The 21,883-nt window shown below is 44.7% G+C and overlaps 1 protein-coding gene across 1 annotated transcript in view; it reads left to right on the top strand.

The window, feature by feature from the left end:
• Positions 1–610: 610 nt before the first annotated feature.
• FAT4 (FAT atypical cadherin 4) overlaps positions 611–21,883 on the top strand; it is a gene marked incomplete at its 5' end in the record, with an annotated part of 123,536 nt that continues 102,263 nt past the window's right edge. Inside the window, one exon of the mRNA XM_083861768.1 lies at positions 611–5,911. Coding sequence (XP_083717894.1) covers positions 611–5,911 — 5,301 coding nt within the window. The remainder of the gene's footprint in view (positions 5,912–21,883) is intronic.

The raw sequence follows: 21,883 nt of genomic DNA, 5'->3' as shown, positions 1-21,883 counted from the left end.
CGCCAGGCTCCCGGCTCGCTCCCCGCTCCAGGCAGGAGCATCCCGGGGGACCCTCGCCCCGCTCCCGGCGCGGTCGGGGGCAGTCCCTCCAGCCGCCCGCCCGTCCCGGCCCGCCGGGGCGGCTCCTCAGGTGCGAGGGGCGGGCCGGGGCGGGGCGGCGCGGCTCGGCGGCCAATGGGCGGCCGTGGGGGGAGCCGGCCCGGGCGTCAAGAGGGCCGGGATCCATGAGCGCCGGGCAAAGTTGGCTCCGGGCGGTCGCGGATCCCGGACCGGCTGGGCCGCCGTGCGCACGGGCTATGCCGGCGGGGCGGCGGGCGCGGCCAGGGAGCTGCGGCCCGAGGGGGCCCCGGCGGTAGCGGCGGCGGCTGCCGAGCGGCGATGCGGCGCGGCGGCCCCCCAGCCCCGGAGCGGCGGCGGGAGGAGCGGCGGCAGCGGCAGGAGCAGAGCCGGAGCCGGAGTGTCCCGTGAGCGCGGCGCGCCGCCGGGTGCGCTCCCGTCCGCGTCCGGAGCGCAGCGTCCGCGGGTGCCGAGAGAGGCAGCGGGCAGGGCAGGGCAGCGGCGAGCGGCGGCTCCGGGCCGCCCCCTTGGGGCTCTGCGCTCCCGGGTCGCCATGGGCCGCCCCCCCGCCGCCCGCGGGCCGCCGCCGCCGCTGTTGCTGTCGCTGCTGCTGCCGCTGCTGCCGCCGCTGCCGCCGCTGGGGAGCGCCGCCGCCGCGGAGCCGCGCCAGGTGTTCCGGGTGCTGGAGGAGCAGCCGCCCGGCACTTGGGTGGGCACCATCGCCACCCGGCCCGGCTTCACCTACCGCCTGAGCGAGCACCACGAGCTCTTCGCCATCAACGCCACCTCGGGCGCCCTGCACACCCGCGCCACCATCGACCGCGAGAGCCTGGCCAGCGACGTGGTGGACCTGGTGGTGCTCTCCAGCCAGCCCACCTACCCCAGCGAGGTGCGCGTCCTGGTGCTCGACCTCAACGACAACGCGCCCGTCTTCCCCGACCCCTCCATCGTGGTGACTTTCAAGGAGGACACGGGCAGCGGGCGCCAGCTGATCCTGGACACCGCCACTGACGCCGACAGTGGCACCAATGGGGTTGACCACGGCTCCTATCGGATTGTGGCCGGCAACGAGGAGGGCCGCTTCCGCCTCAACATCACCCTCAACCCCAGCGGTGAGGGAGCTTTCTTGCACCTGGTTTCCCGCGGAGGGCTGGACCGGGAGGCCACCCCCACCTACCAGCTGTTGGTGCAGGTGGAGGACAAAGGCGAGCCCCGTCGGCGAGGGTACCTTCAGGTCAACGTCACCGTCCAGGATATCAATGACAACCCACCCATCTTCAGCCAGACGCTTTACCAGGCACGAGTGCCTGAGGACGTGCCCGTGGGGGCCAGCATCCTCCAGGTCACTGCGGCCGATGCTGACGAGGGCACCAACGCCGACATCCGCTACCGCCTGGAGGGTGGCGATGGTGGTGGTGCTGGGGACGGGGCCGGCAGCCTCCCCTTCGAGGTGGACCCCGAGAGCGGAGTGATCCGCATCCGTGAGCGTTTGGACTACGAGATGCGGCAGCAGTACTCGTTGACGGTCCAAGCCACGGACCGCGGTGTGCCGGCGCTGAGCGGCCGGGCCGAGGCTGTCATCCGCCTGCTCGACGTCAACGACAACGAGCCCCGGGTGAAGTTCCGCTACTTCCCAGCCACCTCCCGGTTCGCCTCCGTGGATGAGAATGCGGCCCCCGGCACGGTGGTGGCCCTGCTGACGGTGAGCGACGCCGACTCTCCGGCGGCCAACGGGAACATCTCTGTGTCCATCCTGGCGGGGAACGAGCAGCGGCACTTTGAGGTGCACAGCAGTAAGGTACCCAACCTCAGCCTTATCAAGGTGGCGGCTGCGCTGGACCGGGAGCGCATCCCGGCTTATAACCTTACTGTGGCTGTGGCGGATAACTACGGCGCCCCACCGCCACCTCCGGGCTCCCCCACTTCCGTCTTTTCCCCCGACGGAGCAGTGGCAGCTCCCGTGAGCCGCTCCTCGGTGGCCAGCCTGGTGATCTTCGTGAACGACATCAATGACCACCCGCCTGTCTTCGGGCAGTCGGTGTACGGGGTGAACATCAGCGAGGACGTGCCCCTGGGCAGTTACGTGCGGGGCCTCAGCGCCACGGACCGTGACTCAGGCCTCAATGCCAACCTCAGGTACAGCATCGTCTCGGGCAACGAGCTGGGCTGGTTCCGCATCAGCGAGCACAGCGGGCTGGTCACCACGGCTGTCCCCGAGGGTGGCACTGCCAGCCATGCTGCGGGCACGTCCAGCTCCAGCAGGCTGGACCGGGAGACTGCTTCTCAGGTTGTGCTCAACGTCAGTGCCCGTGACCAGGGGGTGCAGCCCAGATTCTCCTACGCACAGCTGGTGGTGACCATCCTGGATGTCAATGACAACAAGCCTTGCTTTGGGCAACCTGAGGGTTATCAGGTGTCCCTGGCTGAAAACTCCCCGTCAGGAACTGAGTTGCTTGTCTTGAGTGCCATTGATGGGGACCTGGGGGACAATGGGACTGTTCGCTTCTCCCTGCAGGAAGCCGAGCCAGCGCTGGCAGCAGTTGGCCCCTCCTCTGTGACCCCTCGCCAGATGTTTCGCTTGGACCCAGTTTCAGGCAAGCTCAGCACCATCTCACAGCTGGACCGGGAGGAGCAGTCTCACTTCTCTTTGCAGGTCTTGGCCACCGATTTGGGCTCTCCTCCCCTGTCTTCGATGGCCCTAGTTAACGTGACCATCTTGGATGTGAATGACAATAGCCCCGTGTTTTACCCCGTTCAGTATTTTGCCCATATCCAAGAGAACGAGCCAGCAGGAACCTATGTGACCACTGTGTCTGCCACAGACCCCGATTTGGGACCCAATGGGACAGTCAAGTACAGCATCTCAGCTGGAGATACCTCCAGGTTTCAGGTCCATGGGCAGACAGGGGTGATCACAACAAAAATAGCCCTCGACAGGGAGGAGAAAACTGCTTACCAGTTGCAGATTGTGGCCACTGACGGTGGCCATCTTCAGTCGCAGAACCAAGCCATTGTCACCATCACTGTCTTGGACACACAGGACAACCCCCCTGTTTTCAGCCAGGGCACATACAGTTTTGTTGTCTTTGAAAACGTTGCCTTGGGTTACCACGTAGGGACTGTTTTTGCTTCCACCATGGATCTCAACACCAACATCAGTTACCTCATTACAACAGGTGACCAGAGGGGCGTGTTTGCCATCAACAGGGCGACGGGGCAGATCACCACAGCTAGTATTATTGACAGGGAGGAGCAGGCATTTTACCAGCTGAAGGTGGTTGCTAGAGGTGGGGCGATAACTGGTGATGCTGTGGTCAACATAACTGTCAGAGATTTGAATGACAATTCCCCGCACTTCATTCACATGGTGGAAAGTGTAAATGTTGTTGAGAACTGGAAAGCTGGGCACACCATATTCCAGGCCAAAGCTCTTGATCCTGATGAAGGTGTTAATGGCATGGTCCTTTACAGCCTTAAGCAAAACCCAAAGGGCTTGTTCTCAATCAATGAACAAACTGGTGCTATAAGCTTAACGGGGCCACTTGACATCAATGCTGGGTCTTACCAGGTTGAAATACTGGCCTCGGATATGGGGGTGCCTCAGCTGTCCTCCAACTTTATCCTGACTGTCTCTGTCCATGATGTCAATGATAACCCGCCTGTGTTTGACCAGCTTTCCTATGAAATTACTATTTTGGAGTCAGAGCCTGTGAATTCCAGGTTCTTTAAGGTACAGGCTTCTGACAAGGACTCGGGAGTGAATGGTGAAATAGCTTACAGTATAATTGAAGGAAACGCTGGGGATGCCTTTGGCATATTTCCAGATGGTCAGCTGTATATAAAAAGTGAACTGGACCGTGAACTTCAGGAAAGATATGTTTTACTGGTTGTTGCCTCTGATAGAGCAGTAGAGCCACTCAATGCTACTGTGAATGTTACTGTGATTCTGGAGGATGTAAATGATAACAGACCCCTGTTCAACAGTACCAACTATGCGTTTTATTTTGAAGAGGAACAGAGAGGTGGGTCGTATGTGGGTAAAATAAATGCTGTAGATAAAGACTTTGGGCCGAATGGTGAGGTCAGGTATTCATTTGAGCATATGCAGCCAGATTTTGAGCTGAACACAGTAACAGGGGAGATCAGAAGCACTCATCAGTTTGACAGAGAAGCTCTCATGAGACAGAGGGGGGCTGCAGTATTTAGTCTCACAGTAATAGCAACAGATCAGGGGTTGCCAAAGCCTCTGAAGGATCAGGCAACTGTACAGATCTACATGAAAGACATCAATGATAACGCCCCCAAATTTTTGAAAGATCTTTACCAAGCTACTATATCAGAATTGGCAGCAAATCTGACACAGGTGCTGAGAGTTTCTGCCTCAGATGTTGATGAAGGGGTTAATGGGTTGATTCACTACTCTGTAATCAAGGGAAATGAAGAAGGTCAGTTTGCAATAGACAGCAGCACAGGCCAAGTGACGTTAGTAGGCAGACTAGATCATGAGACTACTGCATCGTATTCCCTTGTCATCCAAGCTGTAGACTCTGGAGCCATTTCCCTAAGTTCAACTTGCATGTTGAGCATTGATGTCTTGGATGAAAATGACAACAGTCCTTCCTTCCCTAAATCAACCTTGCTAGTGGATGTCTTGGAAAATATGAGGGTTGGTGAACTTGTGTCATCTGTCACTGCCACTGATTCTGATTCAGGTGACAACGCTGACCTCCACTATAGCATCACAGGGACAAACAATCATGGGACCTTTAGCATCAGTCCCAACACCGGGAGCATTTTCCTTGCCAAGAAACTGGACTTTGAGACACAGTCTCTGTATAAGCTAAACATAACGGCAAAAGACCAAGGAAGGCCCCCACGGTCCTCTACGATGTCGGTGGTCATACACGTTAGGGATTTCAATGATAACCCTCCTCATTTTCCTCCAGGAGACATCTTTAAATCAATTGTTGAGAACGTTCCTGTGGGTAGCTCTGTCATTTCTGTGACTGCTCAAGATCCAGACGCGGATATTAATGGGCAGCTAACGTATGCCATCATCCAGCAGATGCCGAGGGGGAATCACTTCCGCATAGATGAGGTGATTGGGACAATATTCACCAATGCCGAAATCGATCGGGAGTTTGCCAATCTCTTTGAGTTAACAGTCAAAGCCACGGATCAGGCTGTTCCTGTGGAGTCCAGGCGATTTGCTCTCAAGAACGTGACCATTCTGGTGACAGATCAAAATGACAATGTCCCTGTGTTTGTATCCCAAAACGCCCTCGCAGCCGACCCTTCCATTGTGATCGGTTCCATCCTGACCACAATTATCGCTGCGGATCCTGATGAGGGTGCCAATGGGGAGGTGGAGTATGAGATAGTCAATGGAGATACCGGAACCTTCATCGTGGATCGCTACAGCGGAGATTTGAGAATAACCTCAGCATTGGTGCCATCTCAGCTCATCTACAATCTCATCGTTTCCGCCACCGACCTGGGCCCCGAAAGGAGAAAATCCACCACTGAGATGACTATAATCCTGCAAGGGGTTGACGGGCCTGTCTTCACTCAGCCAAAATACATCACCATCCTGAAGGAGGGCGAGCCCATTGGGACGAACGTGATATCCCTGGAAGCGGCGAGCCCGCGGGGCTCCAAGGCACAGGTGGAATATTACATTGTGTCCGTCCGGTGTGACGACAGGAGCCTTGGGCGCCTCTTCACCATCGGGCGCCGCACTGGGGTCATTCAGACTGCTGCCATCCTGGACAGGGAGCAAGGAGCACGGCTCTACCTGGTGGATGTTTATGCCATCGAAAAGTCGTCTGTTCTGCCCCGCACACAGCGAGCAGAGGTAAAGGTTTATTCAGTAATCGTTTCTTTGTCTTCTTACTCCTGTGTAATTCCAGGGTTACGGTTGGTTTTTCGCTGGAGTTGTTTGGTGTTGGTGTTGAATGTGAGAATTGGCTCTGACCAGCTCATGTAGTATCTCTTGTCATGGAAGTTCTTGCCATCCCTGCCTGGCTTACTCCCTAGGGTGACAGGTCTCCTCACACACCTCCAGTTTGGGTTACTTTTCTACCTACCTTGCTGATGAGTATGAAAATGGTTTTGTTTCTGTTCTTGGGTGTGACAGGTGGTAAACGTGTAACATTTTAGTTGGAGACTTCCCTTATCACAAAGCCATTTGCCTTGACTGAAGGGTTTTTAAAGGTTTTCTGCCTGACAAGCTTGAAAAGCAAAGGATGGAAACCAGGTTTGGAATGTCATCTGCAAAGTACAAGTGTTTTATTTGCTCTGTCTTCAGTCACACAGCTGATCATTCACACCATTCCTACTGTCTTCTGTGTAATGCTGAGAAGGCAGGTGTGAAAAAAGGAGTCTTGTGTTTGCTTTAGGTTGCAGCATCTCCTGGGGCTGCCTTCTACACTTGACCACGAGCCTTTGACTTGCCATTCCTCAAAATATGGGGCTGGCAGTACTGAGTGGGTCAGCTAGCCAAGGATGGTGGTAGTGTGTAGTGGTTCAACCATTTCCCTCTCTGGCTGAACATACTCCCTCTGTGCTGCATGGCCCTACAGATTCCCCCAGCCATGCCTCCTCCTGGGGATTAAGTCTTAGTTTTGATACTGAGGTGGTTTGCAGGCTTGGGAGGGTTTTGTTTGATTTTTAGCAAAAGTGGTATTTCCAATTCTTACTTGACAGCTGTGCATTTTTTCTCATCATAGCTGCTTTTGTTGTTTCTTCTGCAGATTAAGTATGATCTGTGTAAGTGTGTAATCTTGCTCTCCTATGCTGGCAGTGGCAGATCCTCTCTGAAGTGATTGTCAGGGAATTTGAGCACTGTTCCATCTCAGGGATGTGATCCTGTCCTCCTGTGCAATGTGCTGCTGATGGTCATGTTTTGACCTACAGTAGTGTATTGGAAAATGACCTGGTTTAGTAGTGGTTCTGGTGTAAATAATTCATGGTATTTTTATGAGAATATTCCTGTTGTGCTAGGTCTTTGTAGCAATTTGTAAAATTTTCAAGTTTTATAATTTCTTTTATAATTTCTTCCTTACTATATTTTGTCTTTACAGACAGTTCTTTTGAGGGTTGAGCCTTTGTCATTGGGCATTTGGATCATGACTCTTCAACTCTGAGTTTGAGCAAAGAGTTTCTTGACTGGGGAAGGACTCCTGGGAGACCCAACCCTATGGCTGCAATAATCTTATATGTTGTAAAAGCATTTAACATGAGTGTCTGCTGAGCAGGGAAGAGAACCATTGAAATGTCAAACAATTTTTGCATTGTTGAATGCAAACCACTTCTGAAATCACAAGCAAATGTTTTATTCTGTAAAGAACATTGAGAGCCATAACTGGGAGTTAGACTTTCCTATTACTGGTTGTATCTTTATAGCCTCTAAAATGTCTTCTCCCAAATGTAATTAGCTTACTGTGCTTCTTTATAAATGTATTATAAATCATAATCAGCTTTCAACTTTCAAAAACATAACCATATGCAGTCTTCCTCTTAACTGATGGGATTTCTCTGGAAGGCTTTTGCTGTCCAACACAAGAACTACTACAGTGACATGGGTGATGAATAAGCAACACAGCTTTTTTTTTTTTTTTTTCCCCATGCATTTATATATATTTTTTCTATTTGATGCTGTTTGTTGAGGTTTTTTTTTTTTTTTTTTTTTTTTTTTTTTTTTTTTTTTTTTTTTGGTTTGTTTTTGTTGGTGAAAAAAACATGAATATTGTGTATTTTCTTTCTTCCTTCTCTTATGAAGAATGTGTTGGGTTTTGGTATGATTAAAGAAAAGGGAAAAATGGTAATAGCATATTCTTAACAATGCCTACATGATTATTCTTCATTGCCTGCTCTGCTCTCTGCCCTAATGCCAGAAATCATCTTAATTGCACGGTGGTATGTGAATGAACCAGTGAGCACAGGGAGCTGCCCAGTACTAGGAGTGCTGTCTGAGATTGGCCAGGAGAGCAGGAGGAGTAAGGGAGTTAATAGGTCTTTTGTCTAATACAGACTCCAGCCATGGGTTTGGGTGACAGATACCTGGTGTGAAATAGAGATATTTATAGTTTTGAAACAGTGACCCGCCTTTACCTTCCCAACAGGCAGTATAAAAGAGGAGCAGGCTTGCATGAAACCACTTGCTCTAGAAGTGAATTGATCCTTGTCCTTAGGAAGTGGTGTGATTTTTTTTTTTTCTCCCCTAAATTCTATCACTAGTTAATTTTATTTATCTTTTAAAATAGTATCAAATATATGGGAAAGGTCCACCTGATGCCTTAACTGAAGAAGAAAATATCTTTTCAATATTTCTCATCCTTCCCTGGGGTTTGCCCTTTGGGATCAGACTAAAGACCCAATGACTGCACAGCTCCCAGGGCTGTATGTAGGTGCTTTGTGGACAGAGTGTCCAAGGGCAGAACTTTGCAGTGGCAGGACTGTGGGGAATCCTTGCTGAACCCTAAGCAGCCCGACATGCCTTGAAACTGAAGGGTTCTGTTATTTTCAGTAAAGTAGCAACAAGAGTTTAGGAAACAGAGAGGCTTGTTTACAATTTGTGGCTTATTTTTTTAGCAGTAGCTTTTACCTTGTGTATGTTTCTGTGTTTGTCATTGCTGTATGGAGAGAAAAGTGGTGGTGGTGGGGTGTGTATCAGGAAAGTGCAAGCAGTGAGGTAAAAATTTCTTTGAATACCAAATACCTGAGATTTGAAAGAAAACACGAGTGCTTGTTCCAGTGTATTTGACAGTGAGATGGTATAATTTTGGATGGTGGTTGTTGAGTTTGAAAGCTTGATTTTTAAATTTTATTTTGGATTTTTATCCTATTTGTAATCTACAGTGACAAACTGTAGGTGATTTGAAAGTGTGTGAATGCCTTTTGTGATCAAGTCTTAGCTTTTCCCCCTGTTGTATTAATCATTGAGTTAATACAATTATCACTGTTGATCTCATGTGAAAAGGAATAATGTAGGTGTCCTAAAGGGGTCCCTTCAGTTTGCCATTCTATACCTTTTTAGATGTTCCTGCTAGGAAAAAAAAACACCTCAGCAACTGCTAAACTCCTTTCTCTTGGCTTTCCAACATAAATTCTCTTTTAACCTTTTGGGCAGGGCTAAGGGTTTCGCCACCACGATTTTATATTTGATATAAAATGACTAATGGCTCACTTGCACAGCACATGGCTCCTCTCAGCCCTGCCTCCCCAAACGACTACTGCATGCTGTGGGATATTTTGGGTGGCTGTGTGCTGTACCCTGGTTTGTGTCTAGCAGCAATAATAGGAACCCAGGGACAATACCTCATCTTCTGTGCTCTGTGTTACCAGGGATTAAGAGGAATTAGATGGGATCTCCAGTTTGCATGTTTAACCCTTCAGTGGGTGACTTCCTTGGGGGGAGCTGTGGGCTTGCTATCGTTTATAGTGATGTATATATCATATATCATTACAGTGATCTATATATCATATAGTGATGTATATATCATTTATGCCAATAGAGAGGGAGTAACAGTTTGGGAGGTGAGCTCCCCGTTCAGTTCAGCATCCTTCATATGCTTTAAATAGGTTCATAGGGTTCATAGTTCCCAAGGAAGGGAGGAAAAGGATGTAAATGGTGAAAGTGTATAAACCTCAAATGAAAGGTTTATTGATTTAAAAATGGAAATACTTGGAGAGTATTCTGTATAGAATACTGAGATCAGTGGCAGATCAGAGGTCCTGTTAGTGCTTTTTTTTTTTTTTTTTTTTTTTTTTTTTTTTTTTTTTTTTTTTTTTTTTACCTGGGAATGTTAATATCCTCTCAGAAGAGGGATTGTCTTCATCTGCAGACATGCAAGGAGAAATGGGACACTGGGTTTTCTTCTGCCCTTGTGCGTTTATAGCCTCATTTACGTCATGATTGACACTGTTGGGAATCTTGGCCTTTTAAGCCAGAGAAGTGTTTGTTCTTTATTCAGGAAAGATGTGGGGATTTCAGACAGTGCTTAGTAAAGATCTGGAAATTAATGAAGAAAGGTGGAATGAATGGCCTAGGACTCCTGGAAAGACAATTACAGGACATTTTGCCTTGAGTCACTAGGAACTGCAGCTGTGGCCATAAAGCCAGGATTGCATGGTGTAAATAGCTGATGTGGAGCTTTTTGCCTCAGCCCAGGCTGTGTCCTGTGGCTGAGCTAGCTCTGTGTCACTCCTGCATCCCTTGGGCTGGGTGCTGCTTCAGGGATGAAGTGTCACTCATCATCATCCCATTGAGTGAGGAAAAGGGGTGGCCTGGTGGGGCCAGACACTGAAGGTGCTATTTGTCCAGCCAAGCTGGCTAATGGAAGGCTTTAAATTTAGTAAGGGAGTTTGAAACCCACTTCAGAGTAGTCTTATCTGGCATGTCTCGTATTCATGAGCGCAAATAAGAACAATGGGGCTCTCCTTGTATTCATGCTATTTATAAATCTGTCCATTCTTTAATCATACATGGCACATCAATTGTTGCCTGACAAAGGAAACTGCTTATGAAATGTTTGAGTAAACAATGAAAAGCTGCTGCCTTGTCCCAGCTCCAAAGACACCTTTTTTTTTTCTTCCTAAAGCTGATATTGCTGATTCTAAGAAACGTGTAATTATTTAAGTTACTGCTGTCATTTGCATGATCTGAAAAAGGATCTCTACGCTGTCCTTGAACTGGAATGGGAGATGAATGTTGCTTATGTGGAAAACTATTCAAAAGCAATTTGTGTGCTTTGGTTCAAAGTTGGCCCTTTTTTCATCTTCTCTAATTTCTTTAATGATTCTGCCTTGCTACATGTTCTTAATATCTAGAATTTCTCATTTCTTTGCTATTTTAGCAGCCTTTGGGCATTTTTGCATGTGAGGTCATCTAATAATTTTTATCTTAAAAATCGCTAGACTTCTAAAAACAACATTCTTTATTACGGAAAATATTATTTTTCATGTGTCTCTAGTGCAAACACTAGAAAGAATAACCAGAAAAACAGGGCAAAATTTTCATGTGCTTATTTTTGCTAAGTGTTAAATTCTTCATAAAAATCTCCAAATGGTTCTTGGGTCCTATGAGTGAGTCCTTTTCTATGTAAAATGATATCCCCAGGGCTGAGAGAGTGCAGGGTTCTTTGCATGTGTTGGGTGAAGCAATGAGTGGCTGCCCACTTGCTCCAGAAGTTGGTCACCAAAGCCTCCTTGCCTTCTTGGTGTCCCCAGCCCTCACCTGTATCTTTACTGGGGCAAGACTTGTGCTGGTGGTGATGTCTGAGATCTTTGCTTTGTTGCCTTGTCCTGTTTCTTGTGCAGTTTCTCCGAGGCTGCCCCTCACCAAAGGATGCTCATTCCCTTTCCTCTGGCAGAAGTTTCCATGTTCTGAGTCTTTTCAACTTTGAATTGCTACTTCCTGCCCCTGCAGGAGCAAGGTGTCCATTTAATTTATATCAAAGAGAGCCCTTGGCATGAGATAGTTCTGCTGGTACAGTTAGTTTTACCTGTGTTTAGACTAGGGAGCAGCATTGCTGTTAACTCAGTTTGGTTTCTTTCTCTGAGCAAGACTTTGTGTGGAGACAAGTCCTAGTCACACTCATGTTCCAATTAAAAAAGGAATTTATGGTGCCTAAAATTGAAGTGAAACAAAGAGTTTTCCTCACATGTTCCCCAAGTCTGGAGAAGTGATGCTGGGTCAGGATTGTGCATCAGTGCCATACTGATTTGTTTCAGTGAATTTATAGCCTGGCTCAGCTTCGCCAAGAATAATACCAGATACATTAGAGAAACTGTGCCTTTGTTTTACTGCAGTGTTTCTCTCTATTCTAATAAACCTTATTTTCAATTAGGCCCTCAGTCTAGACTGTCAGGCAGGTTTGTTTTTACAGTGATCTATTTTTGTTTACTTCCTCACAGCGAAAACATTCCAAAAGGACAGTAGAACAGATGGAAACTGATAGCCACTATCACACTGTAAAAATACATCGAGTTGCATTAGTTAATGCAAAAGAATTTTGAAGGTCCTGTTATGAGGTGGGAAATTATGTGCCAACAGCTATGCAGAAAGTAATGAAAACAAGAGTTTGCCTCAGCATTTCATGTCCTGCAGCCATCATAAATGCATGCTGATGGTAGGTAGGGTGTGGCTTGTATTGACAGAGTCTTAGTAGGTGATCTTGATCTTGAATAGGTGTGTAAGGGTTTTACTGCAATTAATGCAACCTTTCAGACCTACAGACAAAAAGGCATTCAGCAGCTCTGAGGCTCAGACAGGTGGAAAGAACTTTGGGGGCTCCTTTTAGAGAAGAGCATCTTCTTGCAGTTCATCACCTTCCTGCCCTCTCCACTGTCCCAAAGGTGGCATCATCCCATGGCCAAGTTTGGGTTCCCTGCAGTGGCCATGTGAGGGAATATGACTCCTAAGAGCCCTGTGAGGCTGATTTGGATTCTCTAATAGACCTAAAACACGAAGACAGGGTTTTTCTCACAGATCTTTAAATGAAATGAATGGGATTAGGTTTGTGATGTGCCATATATTGGCCCTTGTAAGTAGTCCCTCTCCAGCTCTCTCGTAGCCCCTTTGAACACTGGAACGGGCTCTAAAGTCTCCCTGGACTCTTCTCCAGGCTGAACAACCCCAGCTCTATCAGCCTGTCTTGACAGAGGAGATGCTCCAGCCTTCATGTCATCCCCTTCTTACTAAATTCTGTATGAATGGCACTGATAAAACTGATGAGCTGGAGACACTGTATTTTACAAGTTATTTTTGACTCCTCTCCAGCCCTTAGTTGGATCTCTCTTTTATGGGGCATCTTAAGAGTAACAAAGCATGACTGTCTGTGATGGGAATGAAGAGGGGATTTATGAGCAGGGTTGGGACAGCATCTGCTTTTGGAGGTCTCCATCAGCAGATGGAGCATCACAACTCATTCCTGTGCTCTTTCCTGGAGAGCAGAGCTGGACCAGCAGCACCCCTGTGCGTGTCCTGCCTTTGGGAGCAGGGTCTGCAATCCTGCCAGGGGCTTCCTGCCAGGTGTCACACGTGGAGCTGCTTTGGGCTGGGTCATAGCTCTGCTCTGATACTGCTGTTGATGCAGGTTTATCATCTGCCATTGAAGCAAAAAAAAAACAAAACAAAACAAAAAACCCCACAAAAAACAAGTTTCTACCCAGTTAGTTTTGCTAATGAGTGTTAGTTTTGGGTATAGAATCATTTAAAGTTTTTTCCTCAAGGATTTATTTGGAGGTAGTTTGTTTGAATTTTAATGCTCCTGAAGCCTTGTCAAGATTTTTTTTTTGTCTAAAATATAAATGAGAGGAACATTTAATTAAGGTGTTAAACAAGTGCTTCATACTTTGTCCTCTTTGGGTTTTAAGGCAAAGATTTTATTTTTGGTAGCTGCAGTATAATCCAGGGGAAGATTATTAGTTCTAAGAACATGTATATGATGTTTCACCTACCCAGATGTGTAGTCCTCTTCCTAAGCTATGAGCAAAATTTATATCCTACTTGCACCAAATTAATTTAAGTATCATCCAACACTAGATAGTGCTGAATTACACAGAGCCATGCTAATTTGCTTTCCAAACAAGAATTTGATGTGCACCATCCTGAAGCATTTGGGGAGAGGAAAAAAAACCCAAGCTCACATCACAAGGCATGTATGTTTGTTAAGACAGAAAAAACACTTTAAGCTGGAGGGGTATGTTTGCCATGGGCACTGTGTATGGGGAAATAAGTGATTCTATTTCCCTCGGAGTGTACTAGGAGATAAATTGTTCCTGAGAGAGCTGGGCTGAGTGCTTTTCATGTCAACTCCTTTCTGGATCACTTTTGATAAATAAGGAGAATTCTCCTGAAATAGTTGAGAGGAATAAATAAGATGCCAGAGCTGTGCTGCACATCTGTAGTATATGTATTTAAAGCTTGACTTTTCCATAGGGGTTTTTTTTTATAGTATTACACTTCAAGGTTCCTGGTGTTTTCCCCATTTTCATTCTTTATTCTTTTCAATACAACATTTCTTTTTAATCCATCAAAATGTCGTGCTTCCTGAAATATTGAAGGCATGTTGCTATTACAAGGCTGTTAAGAAACAGAAGGCAAACTCAGTAATTTATTGTACTCTTATTCTTTTGAGACTTGCATTTCTGAGTGTATTTAAATGACTTTTTTTTTCCTGAGCGTGATTCTATTCCCTTTGAAAGTTGCCTTATAAAGTTTTTATGCCCACTTGCTTTGAGGAAAGAATTTGAACTTTTATGATTTCAGTGAACAAATTAATGAAAATCCAAATTTTTAACCCTGGTAGGATCATGTCAGATTGTCTGGAAACTAATTTATGGTGGTGGTGATTTTCTTACCACTGTTTCCTTTCTTTAGCAGTGTCCTTAACTCCTGTACTTCAAACTTCTGAGGAATTAGCCTCTTTTATTTTATTTTTACCTATACATTTCTAAACTCAATATAATTCCTATGGTCAGCACTGAAACTTGTGCAGGCTTTCTGACATCTCTTTGTTTTTTGGGCCAAGCTACCAAGTGGGGTTGCAGCTCCCCAGAATGAGGTTCAGTGATTGTGTTGAGATGGTAATTAATTAAACATATGCACCAACACCTTGTTATTTCAAGTCCTGGAATCAACAGACTCAGAATGCTGCCTGACCCGAGCCAGCAGAGAGGCGAGGAAGAGGGAGGGGACTTTTTCTTGCAGGGCAGGATGGATATGGGGTAGGAGCAAGCTGCACACATGCCTGCCAAAATGCTTGGATCAGACTAGAGGAACACAGATGGCTGAGGCTGATAAAGGTGTCTCTTATTGTGGTTTTTTTTTTTTTTTTTTTTTTTTTTTTAATGCTTTCTCTTCAGCGCTGTTTTGAGTTTGTGTGTGAGGGACGGGTGAGAGGGGAGGAAGACAACTGCATTGTATGATATGTTTATTTTGAAACATTTTACAGCGTAGGGAAGGAGTTGTGTAAATTCAATACTCCATTCTCGGTAGGATGCCAGAGGCTGGAGCTAGGCCCTCCTTTTAGGTTTCTGCAACAAATGAACAATAATGGATCTTCAGGGATTTATGTCATGCTGTCCAACCTTCCGTCCTTATCTGCTAATGGAAAAATCCCCATCCACTGCTGAATGTAGCTCCCAAAAATTGGGCTGAGAAGCCTTGGAAGCACGTGGCTGCCTCTGCACATAACCAGCTCTCCTCTTACACGGCCCCCTTGTGATTAATAATCACTGTGATTATTAATTTATGATGTCTATGTATGTGTACATACAGAAGACATACATGCACAAATAATGTCCTGTCCTCCAAGAAGGTGGTGCCCAGCTCTGCCTCCACTTTGCTCGGAGGAGGAAGCCAGGCTACTGCAGGACAGGAATGTGTTAAGGAAGAGCAAGTCTCACAGGCTCTTAATCTGAGCCAAGCCCAGTCCTTCTGAGCATTTATTTATTGTTCTAGAAATTAACTGGTCACCACTATCTGGAAATGTCATGTCTGAACTTTAAAGCTGCTTGCAGAAATAAATCACTGCCACCAGACCTGGTGACTGTTCCAAGCTCTGTCAGAGCTGTTCCACCCATGAGCAGCACCGTCCATCAGGGCAAGGCTGAGGAGAAGGGAGTAGGAGCAAGAACTTTTTTCCCCCCTATCTATTTAAAGCAAAATCTTAAAGAGGCAATTTCTTTAGAGTACTGTAAGATTCTTGTCTGGTAAATGATGGCAGCAGCGTAGCTGCAAGCCTGCAAGATGTTCTTCCCGGTGAGAATGGAAGAAAAAGGGTACATGAGGCTTCCCACTTGGGCAAATAAATTTAATTTTGAATATCTTTTTTTCCAATTTGCAGTCATTAAGTTGAAATATCGCAGTTGTTTTTCATAGAAACTAAGATATAAAAAAACTAATTGCGAAGTCATACTCCTAATGGTGTAACTAAGCTTTATCCACATCAGGCCTGGTTTGGTCTGTTGTCATCTAGATACTCTTTCTCTCCTTCCTTGATCATCCCACATGTATCTGTTTTTAAAACACCCATGGAAATACAATTTATAATGGCAAAGCTGGAGTGAGACAGTTTTTCATTCTGAAATTTAGTGCCATAAAAATGAACTTGCATTTCTGATGCCATGAGGTCTCACATGTGCAAAACAGTCTCTTCTAAAAATCCACCATAATATTATGATTATTAATTGTGGCTACTACTATACAAATAGAAAAATAAATGTAGCCCAGTTACATTACCTTTTCTTAAAAAAATAAAAAGCCCCTTTGTGTGAGTAAGAAAATGCCTTTTTTTTTTTCTGTGAAAATATAACATTGTTATTACAGCTTTGGCTCTCTAAAGGATATATGAGCATGAGAATCTGGAGTATATGAAAGAAATTATTACTAAACAGTGGACTGACTTTCCTTTGAGTTATGCTAATTTTCCTTCAGTGTAACTCTATTTTTATTTAGTTAAATTGCCCTTAATTTACATTGGTATAACCAAGCAGAAAATAAGGCCCCAAGTACATGGGAAAAACCTTCTATTTGTGTAAATTAAAATCTATATTGAAAGTGACACGGGGTAAACACTAAACATCTAACAAAAAGCTTGGCCCTTGCCAAGGAAATAAGGAAATCAAGACGTTCTGGAGTCTATAATTAGGCACTTTACATGGCTAGAGCTCTGTAAAAAAGAATAGAAGAAAATAGTGTTAGCACAGTACTCCAAGGAAAAGAATTAGGGATAAATTTTGCTGTGAAGTGGGATACAGGGCAACTTAATGGGAAGCAGTTTTGTGTGAACCTGGGTCGAGAAGTCAAAGTCTGGAATACAATTTGTAAACAAACACAATGCTCATATAGTTTAAAAATAATTGAGTATTAATTTAGAAGCTTTCTGTTGTGGCATAGCTTTAAAAAGACAAAAAATTTGCTGGTTTGTCTGACTTATGTTGGGGTAGGTACTTGATGTCCATCCTGGGACCTGTGTGCCTTGCTTAAAGTAAGCCACTATATTTGGGATTTGGTTAAATTTCAGTAGTCGGTCCCATAGTAGATGCAGCTTTCTGTTTATGCTGGGAATAGCAACCAGCAAATCCTTCTGGAATGCTTGAGAGCAGGTTGGTGGTGCCAGATCCACCACTCTGAGGCTCCAACTTTACCTGCAGATGGAAGGGTATGAAATAGACTGTGTGAAATTAAGTGGTTTAGAAATACTTGATCACATTTAGGTGACAATCTCTTCATATGAAATTCAGTTTACTCATAGTTTTTTGGTTTTGGGTTTTTTAAAAAAAATTCATTTCAGAAAGTTGTATTGGAATGAAAGAATTGCTTTTAGTGGGGTGAAATATAACTTTCACCACTACTCCAAAATCAATTTTATTATGATTATAGCAAATATCTGGCTGTGTGTGTATTTCTTCATTTGAAAACCAGAAGGCTGATGTTAATGAAGGACTGGAAATAAGGACTCTGAAACAGAAACAGTGCATTAAATTTCCTTTGCAAGTTCCAAGAGACATTGATTAATTGGGACAGTCAGCGTGGCTTGCTTTTAGAAAGAAAAAGCTTAATGATTGACTAAATTCTTTTTCTGTCCCCCCACTGAGCATATAAAATGGTTATAAAAGAATGCAGAAGAGGCACAGTTGGAGTTGTTGTTGTTGTCCACAATAAAAACACAGGCAAATATTTCACAATATTCTAAATGTAGCCAGAAACATTAATTTCCATGTGATAGCTGTCAAGATCTTAATATATTCATGTGTGCTCCATGTCATTTGATGGTTTTGGGAGAGAAAAGCTGTCACAGTCTGTGAATTTTAGGTTAAGCAACACCTACATTGAAGGATTTACCAACACTTCTTTTTGTCATTTGGTCTGCTGCAATTGCAAACCAGGGATTTGGTAAGGTTTTACCAATTCTGAGCCAAGTGACATTGCTCTGACTTGCCATTTCTAAGTGCTTGGTGAAAAGTAACGAGGCTCAAACAGTGCCCTTTCCAGTGTGAGGTTTTTATTTTTTTTTTTTGTCATCTTGGCAGATGAGAACTTTGTCCTATCAGCAAAGGAACTGTAGCCTTGTCCAACTCAATTGACAACAGTTATCATATTGCACTTGGAATTCCATGATTGCATCTTGTTGAAAAGTGTAATTCTGTACCTCCTGAATGCATCCTATACAATATCCAGGGTTTAGGAGATACCAAGGTGTGTGGGGCACCACAGTTTTTGCTCCTGTTCAATAACATCAGTTGCAATTCTCTGCTTTTAGGCACTTTACATGGCTGGAGCTCTGTAAAAAGGAATAGAGGATGTTGGTGTTATCACAGTACTCCAAGGAAAAGAAGACCCCTGCATTTAAACCAGGGGTCTCGAGAGAAGAGAATTTTTGGGAAACTTTCCTCCTTTGTGGAAGAGTTTGTCCTTATGTTAGCTGATAGCACTTTGTAAATGACTGTGATTTTTTTTTTTTTTTCTTTCGTTGTCCTCCAATCATGTGAAGGATAATAGTAGGATATGGCTGTGTGATTCACCACAGCTTTACAAGTACAAAAGTTCGTGTAATGTAGTGGCAGTCTTGAATCCATTTAACAGATGTTATGTGTAGATTTAGGTGAAAGTTACACCAGGCTAGCTTCAATGGGATGACTTTAATTTATATGTTTTGAAAGATATATCGTATGTTGAACTACTTTATAAATATGCCATTGCAGGTTTACACAGTCAATGCCTGTCAGTAGCTTCCAGCTCAATGTTCTCATCTAATAAGTCCCCTGAAAGTCCTTTTCCCTCTAGGACACTAAGCTCAGCCAGTGATAGTTTCCCAGTTGCCAAATTGCACACCTAAGCATTTGAAATTTAGTTTTATCAGGACAGAGCATGGAATTAGGTCTCTTGCAGTGTGTGAATATCTCGTCAGAAAGATTTATGGCTTCAAGTCTGAGCCTAACATATACTTGTGAGGGGTTGTTTGTGTTACAGGCTGATAGGTTTTGTCTGGCTCCCCTGGATTTTGAAAACATTGGTGGGATAGTGACACGCTGATGGGATGGTCTGGTGGTCTCTCCTCTTGAGGATTTACTGTCTGTTGAGGAATGTAAATTCTCCTCCAGGCTGGTTTGCATTAATTTTTATGATGACAGTGGCTCTATTTTCTGAAAATGGTGTAAAAACAGTCAACAGGTTTGGAGTATGTGGACAGTCTCCTAGGACTTGGTTCCTTTCTTGTGTGCCTGTTTTGGGGTGGGAAGAGATATCTCTGTAAGGTTGGACCTTGCCCTCAATGGGAAAGGCCATTGTACTGTATCCTTGACATAACTAGAGGCACAGAAATCCCAGTTTTCTTTAGAATTTTCTCTATACTGAGCCTTCATCTATTCTTGTTTTGTCTATAAAGTTCTGTTATCTGTCTTTATATCTTTTCTCATAGTTAAACTTTACATTTTTCTTTAATCAAGCAGAAACTCATGCTTTTTCATTTTAACATCATAACTTCTGTGTTCAGCAGCTGTTCTTTTGAAGCCAGAAATGTTGCAGTGGTTGGGCTTTACCTGTGCCTTGCAACGAACCTGCCAAAAAATAAAAAAAAGTTATCTGAAGATTTAGTTAGTAGTGCAACATTACACCCCTCATTACAGACCTGCCTGGGTGGATAATAGATTCCAGGAATGAGTGGAACGAAGGAATGGAGCTGCATCCCAGGGCTGCAGGACAAGTCAGGGTTATCCACAGCTGCAGTGGTGGTTGAGGATGAGCACTTGGCTGATTGCAAAGGGATTATTTTCCCCAGGCATGGAGAGCTCTGGCAGCAGAGCAGATAAACACCCAGGTCCTCTTGCAGAGTGTAGAGACTCTCCTGTAGAAGAGCTGGGAAAGGGAGGTCAGGGCAAGAAAATGGGATGTGTCACCTTCCCCAGGGAAAAAGGTGGAGCCTCTGATCCATTTAACTGTAAAAGACAGGTACTATTCTTTTCTCCTGAAATTGTATTCTAATTCTCTCTGTCATTGGTGGCACCCATGGGACTTACACTCCACTGTTAATTTCCAAATGCTAATTATCTATGTATGTGTTTGAGTGAGTAATCATTTGTATTTATTGTTTTTGTTTAACACTTCTTCCTGCTCTCTTACTGGCAGCAGTATTTGATTTATTTCTGTGATTAATTCTTGCCTCTTTGAAATCCACAGAGCCTTTAAAAAAAGAAGAAAGAAATCCTAACAATAATAGTAGCATTCAAACTCCTTTATCTTCATTTTGTTCCAGTGCAGTGGTGGATATTCCAAATTCTCCATGGTAATAGAGAAGTATTTCAGAAGCAAATATCTTGCCAGATCTTTGCATTTTCACTACAATTATTGCTAAGGAGAAAGAGTACTTTATCAGCCATAGGCCTTTGTAGAGCCAGAACACGGATGTTTAAAGCTGATGCAAATGAGAATTCTCTTTTCATTGTGAGTTTGCTGCTGAAGCAGTGCAATTTTTTTAAGAACCAGGGTTCTTTTCTTAGGGAAAAAACTCCCTGGCATTTCTTTGGTAAGCGAGTGGCGTGGGGCATCCCCGCGGTTCCTTACAGGCAGAGCAGAAAGGTCTCCTTTCCTGGGCAGATCCTGTTACCCAGGGATTACGTGCATTAGCTGTTATCCCTTTGTGTGCTACATTCATAACTCTGCTGCTCAGGGCCTGCAGTGACCACCGTGGGACTGTCCTGCTCACACCAAAAGAGCACGGGCAAAAAAATAAAAGAGCTGAGTGTATGCAAAGGCAGGTAATTAACCAAAGGTTTTTGTGGATTGGAATCTTGGGATGGTTTGGGTCCCAAGGGACACTAAAGACCATCTGGTACAACTCCCACAAGGACACCTTCCGCTAGACCAGGGTGCTCAGAGCCTCGTTCAGCCTGGCCAGATCCAAATCAGTTCAGCATTTTTTTTTTCTTGTACATTTGCTGATCTCAGGCAGACATCTCTCACCTTTGGTGTCGCATCTAGCCTGCACTGCAAGCAGGGAAATAACTTCCTTGCTCCTAGAAGTTCTGCCTGATCTTTCAGTGTCACCAATAAGGGTTTGTTGCTGCACTGTAAATCTTTAAAAAATCAAGGGTTTGGAACTGTGCAGCTTCTCTACATTAATCAAAGACACATTTGAGTTGCAATAACAAGTACATTGTTTTTCCTGTGATAACATTGTATTTTTATTGTTTCACTCCTGTAACTTAATCTCATAACTGACATCCTCCTTTGATCTGAATTTAGAATTAGCACTTGTAGCATTAAACTGCTGTAATACCTATTTATTCTACTTTGAGACTTTATAGGGTAAAGTCTCAAAGTAGAATACCTACCTTTTCAGAGCAAATATTTATTTACTTATTTATTTAAATCTAGGCTTTTTATACTAAAAATAGCTCTTGTTGAGTAAGAAGTAGTAATGAATGCAGCACTGTTCTTGACCGGGCTAGTTACCAAATACTTCAAATCAAGGATATTAATCATGAAAGAAGTAATCTCATAAAAAAAAGATGTTTAAAAGAGCTTTCATCTCCAGTGAGATTACTTGCATGAGTCAGTTGAAAAACATTCACCTTTGTTCACTGACATTTAAGAAATAAGTAGCTTGGAGCTACTTGTTATGTTGTAGTTATTTCACACTTGTTTAACTACCAATTGTTTTGTCTGTAATACAGAGGATGAATTCCGGAGAAGTTATGTATGATAGCTAATTTGATATTTAAGGCTTCCTTAATTGCTGGGGTTAAGGATTACTGGCAGTGAAACTTTAAAAGAACTGCTATGCAAATTATTAGTGATAATAAAACAACATCAGTTCTC

The sequence above is a fragment of the Zosterops lateralis genome, assembly GCF_965231275.1.
Source record: "Zosterops lateralis genome assembly, chromosome: 5".
NCBI classification, from domain to species: Eukaryota; Metazoa; Chordata; class Aves; order Passeriformes; family Zosteropidae; genus Zosterops; species Zosterops lateralis.
Note: the sequence above shows the minus strand (reverse complement) of the source record. Positions and strands in the feature narration are given on the sequence as shown.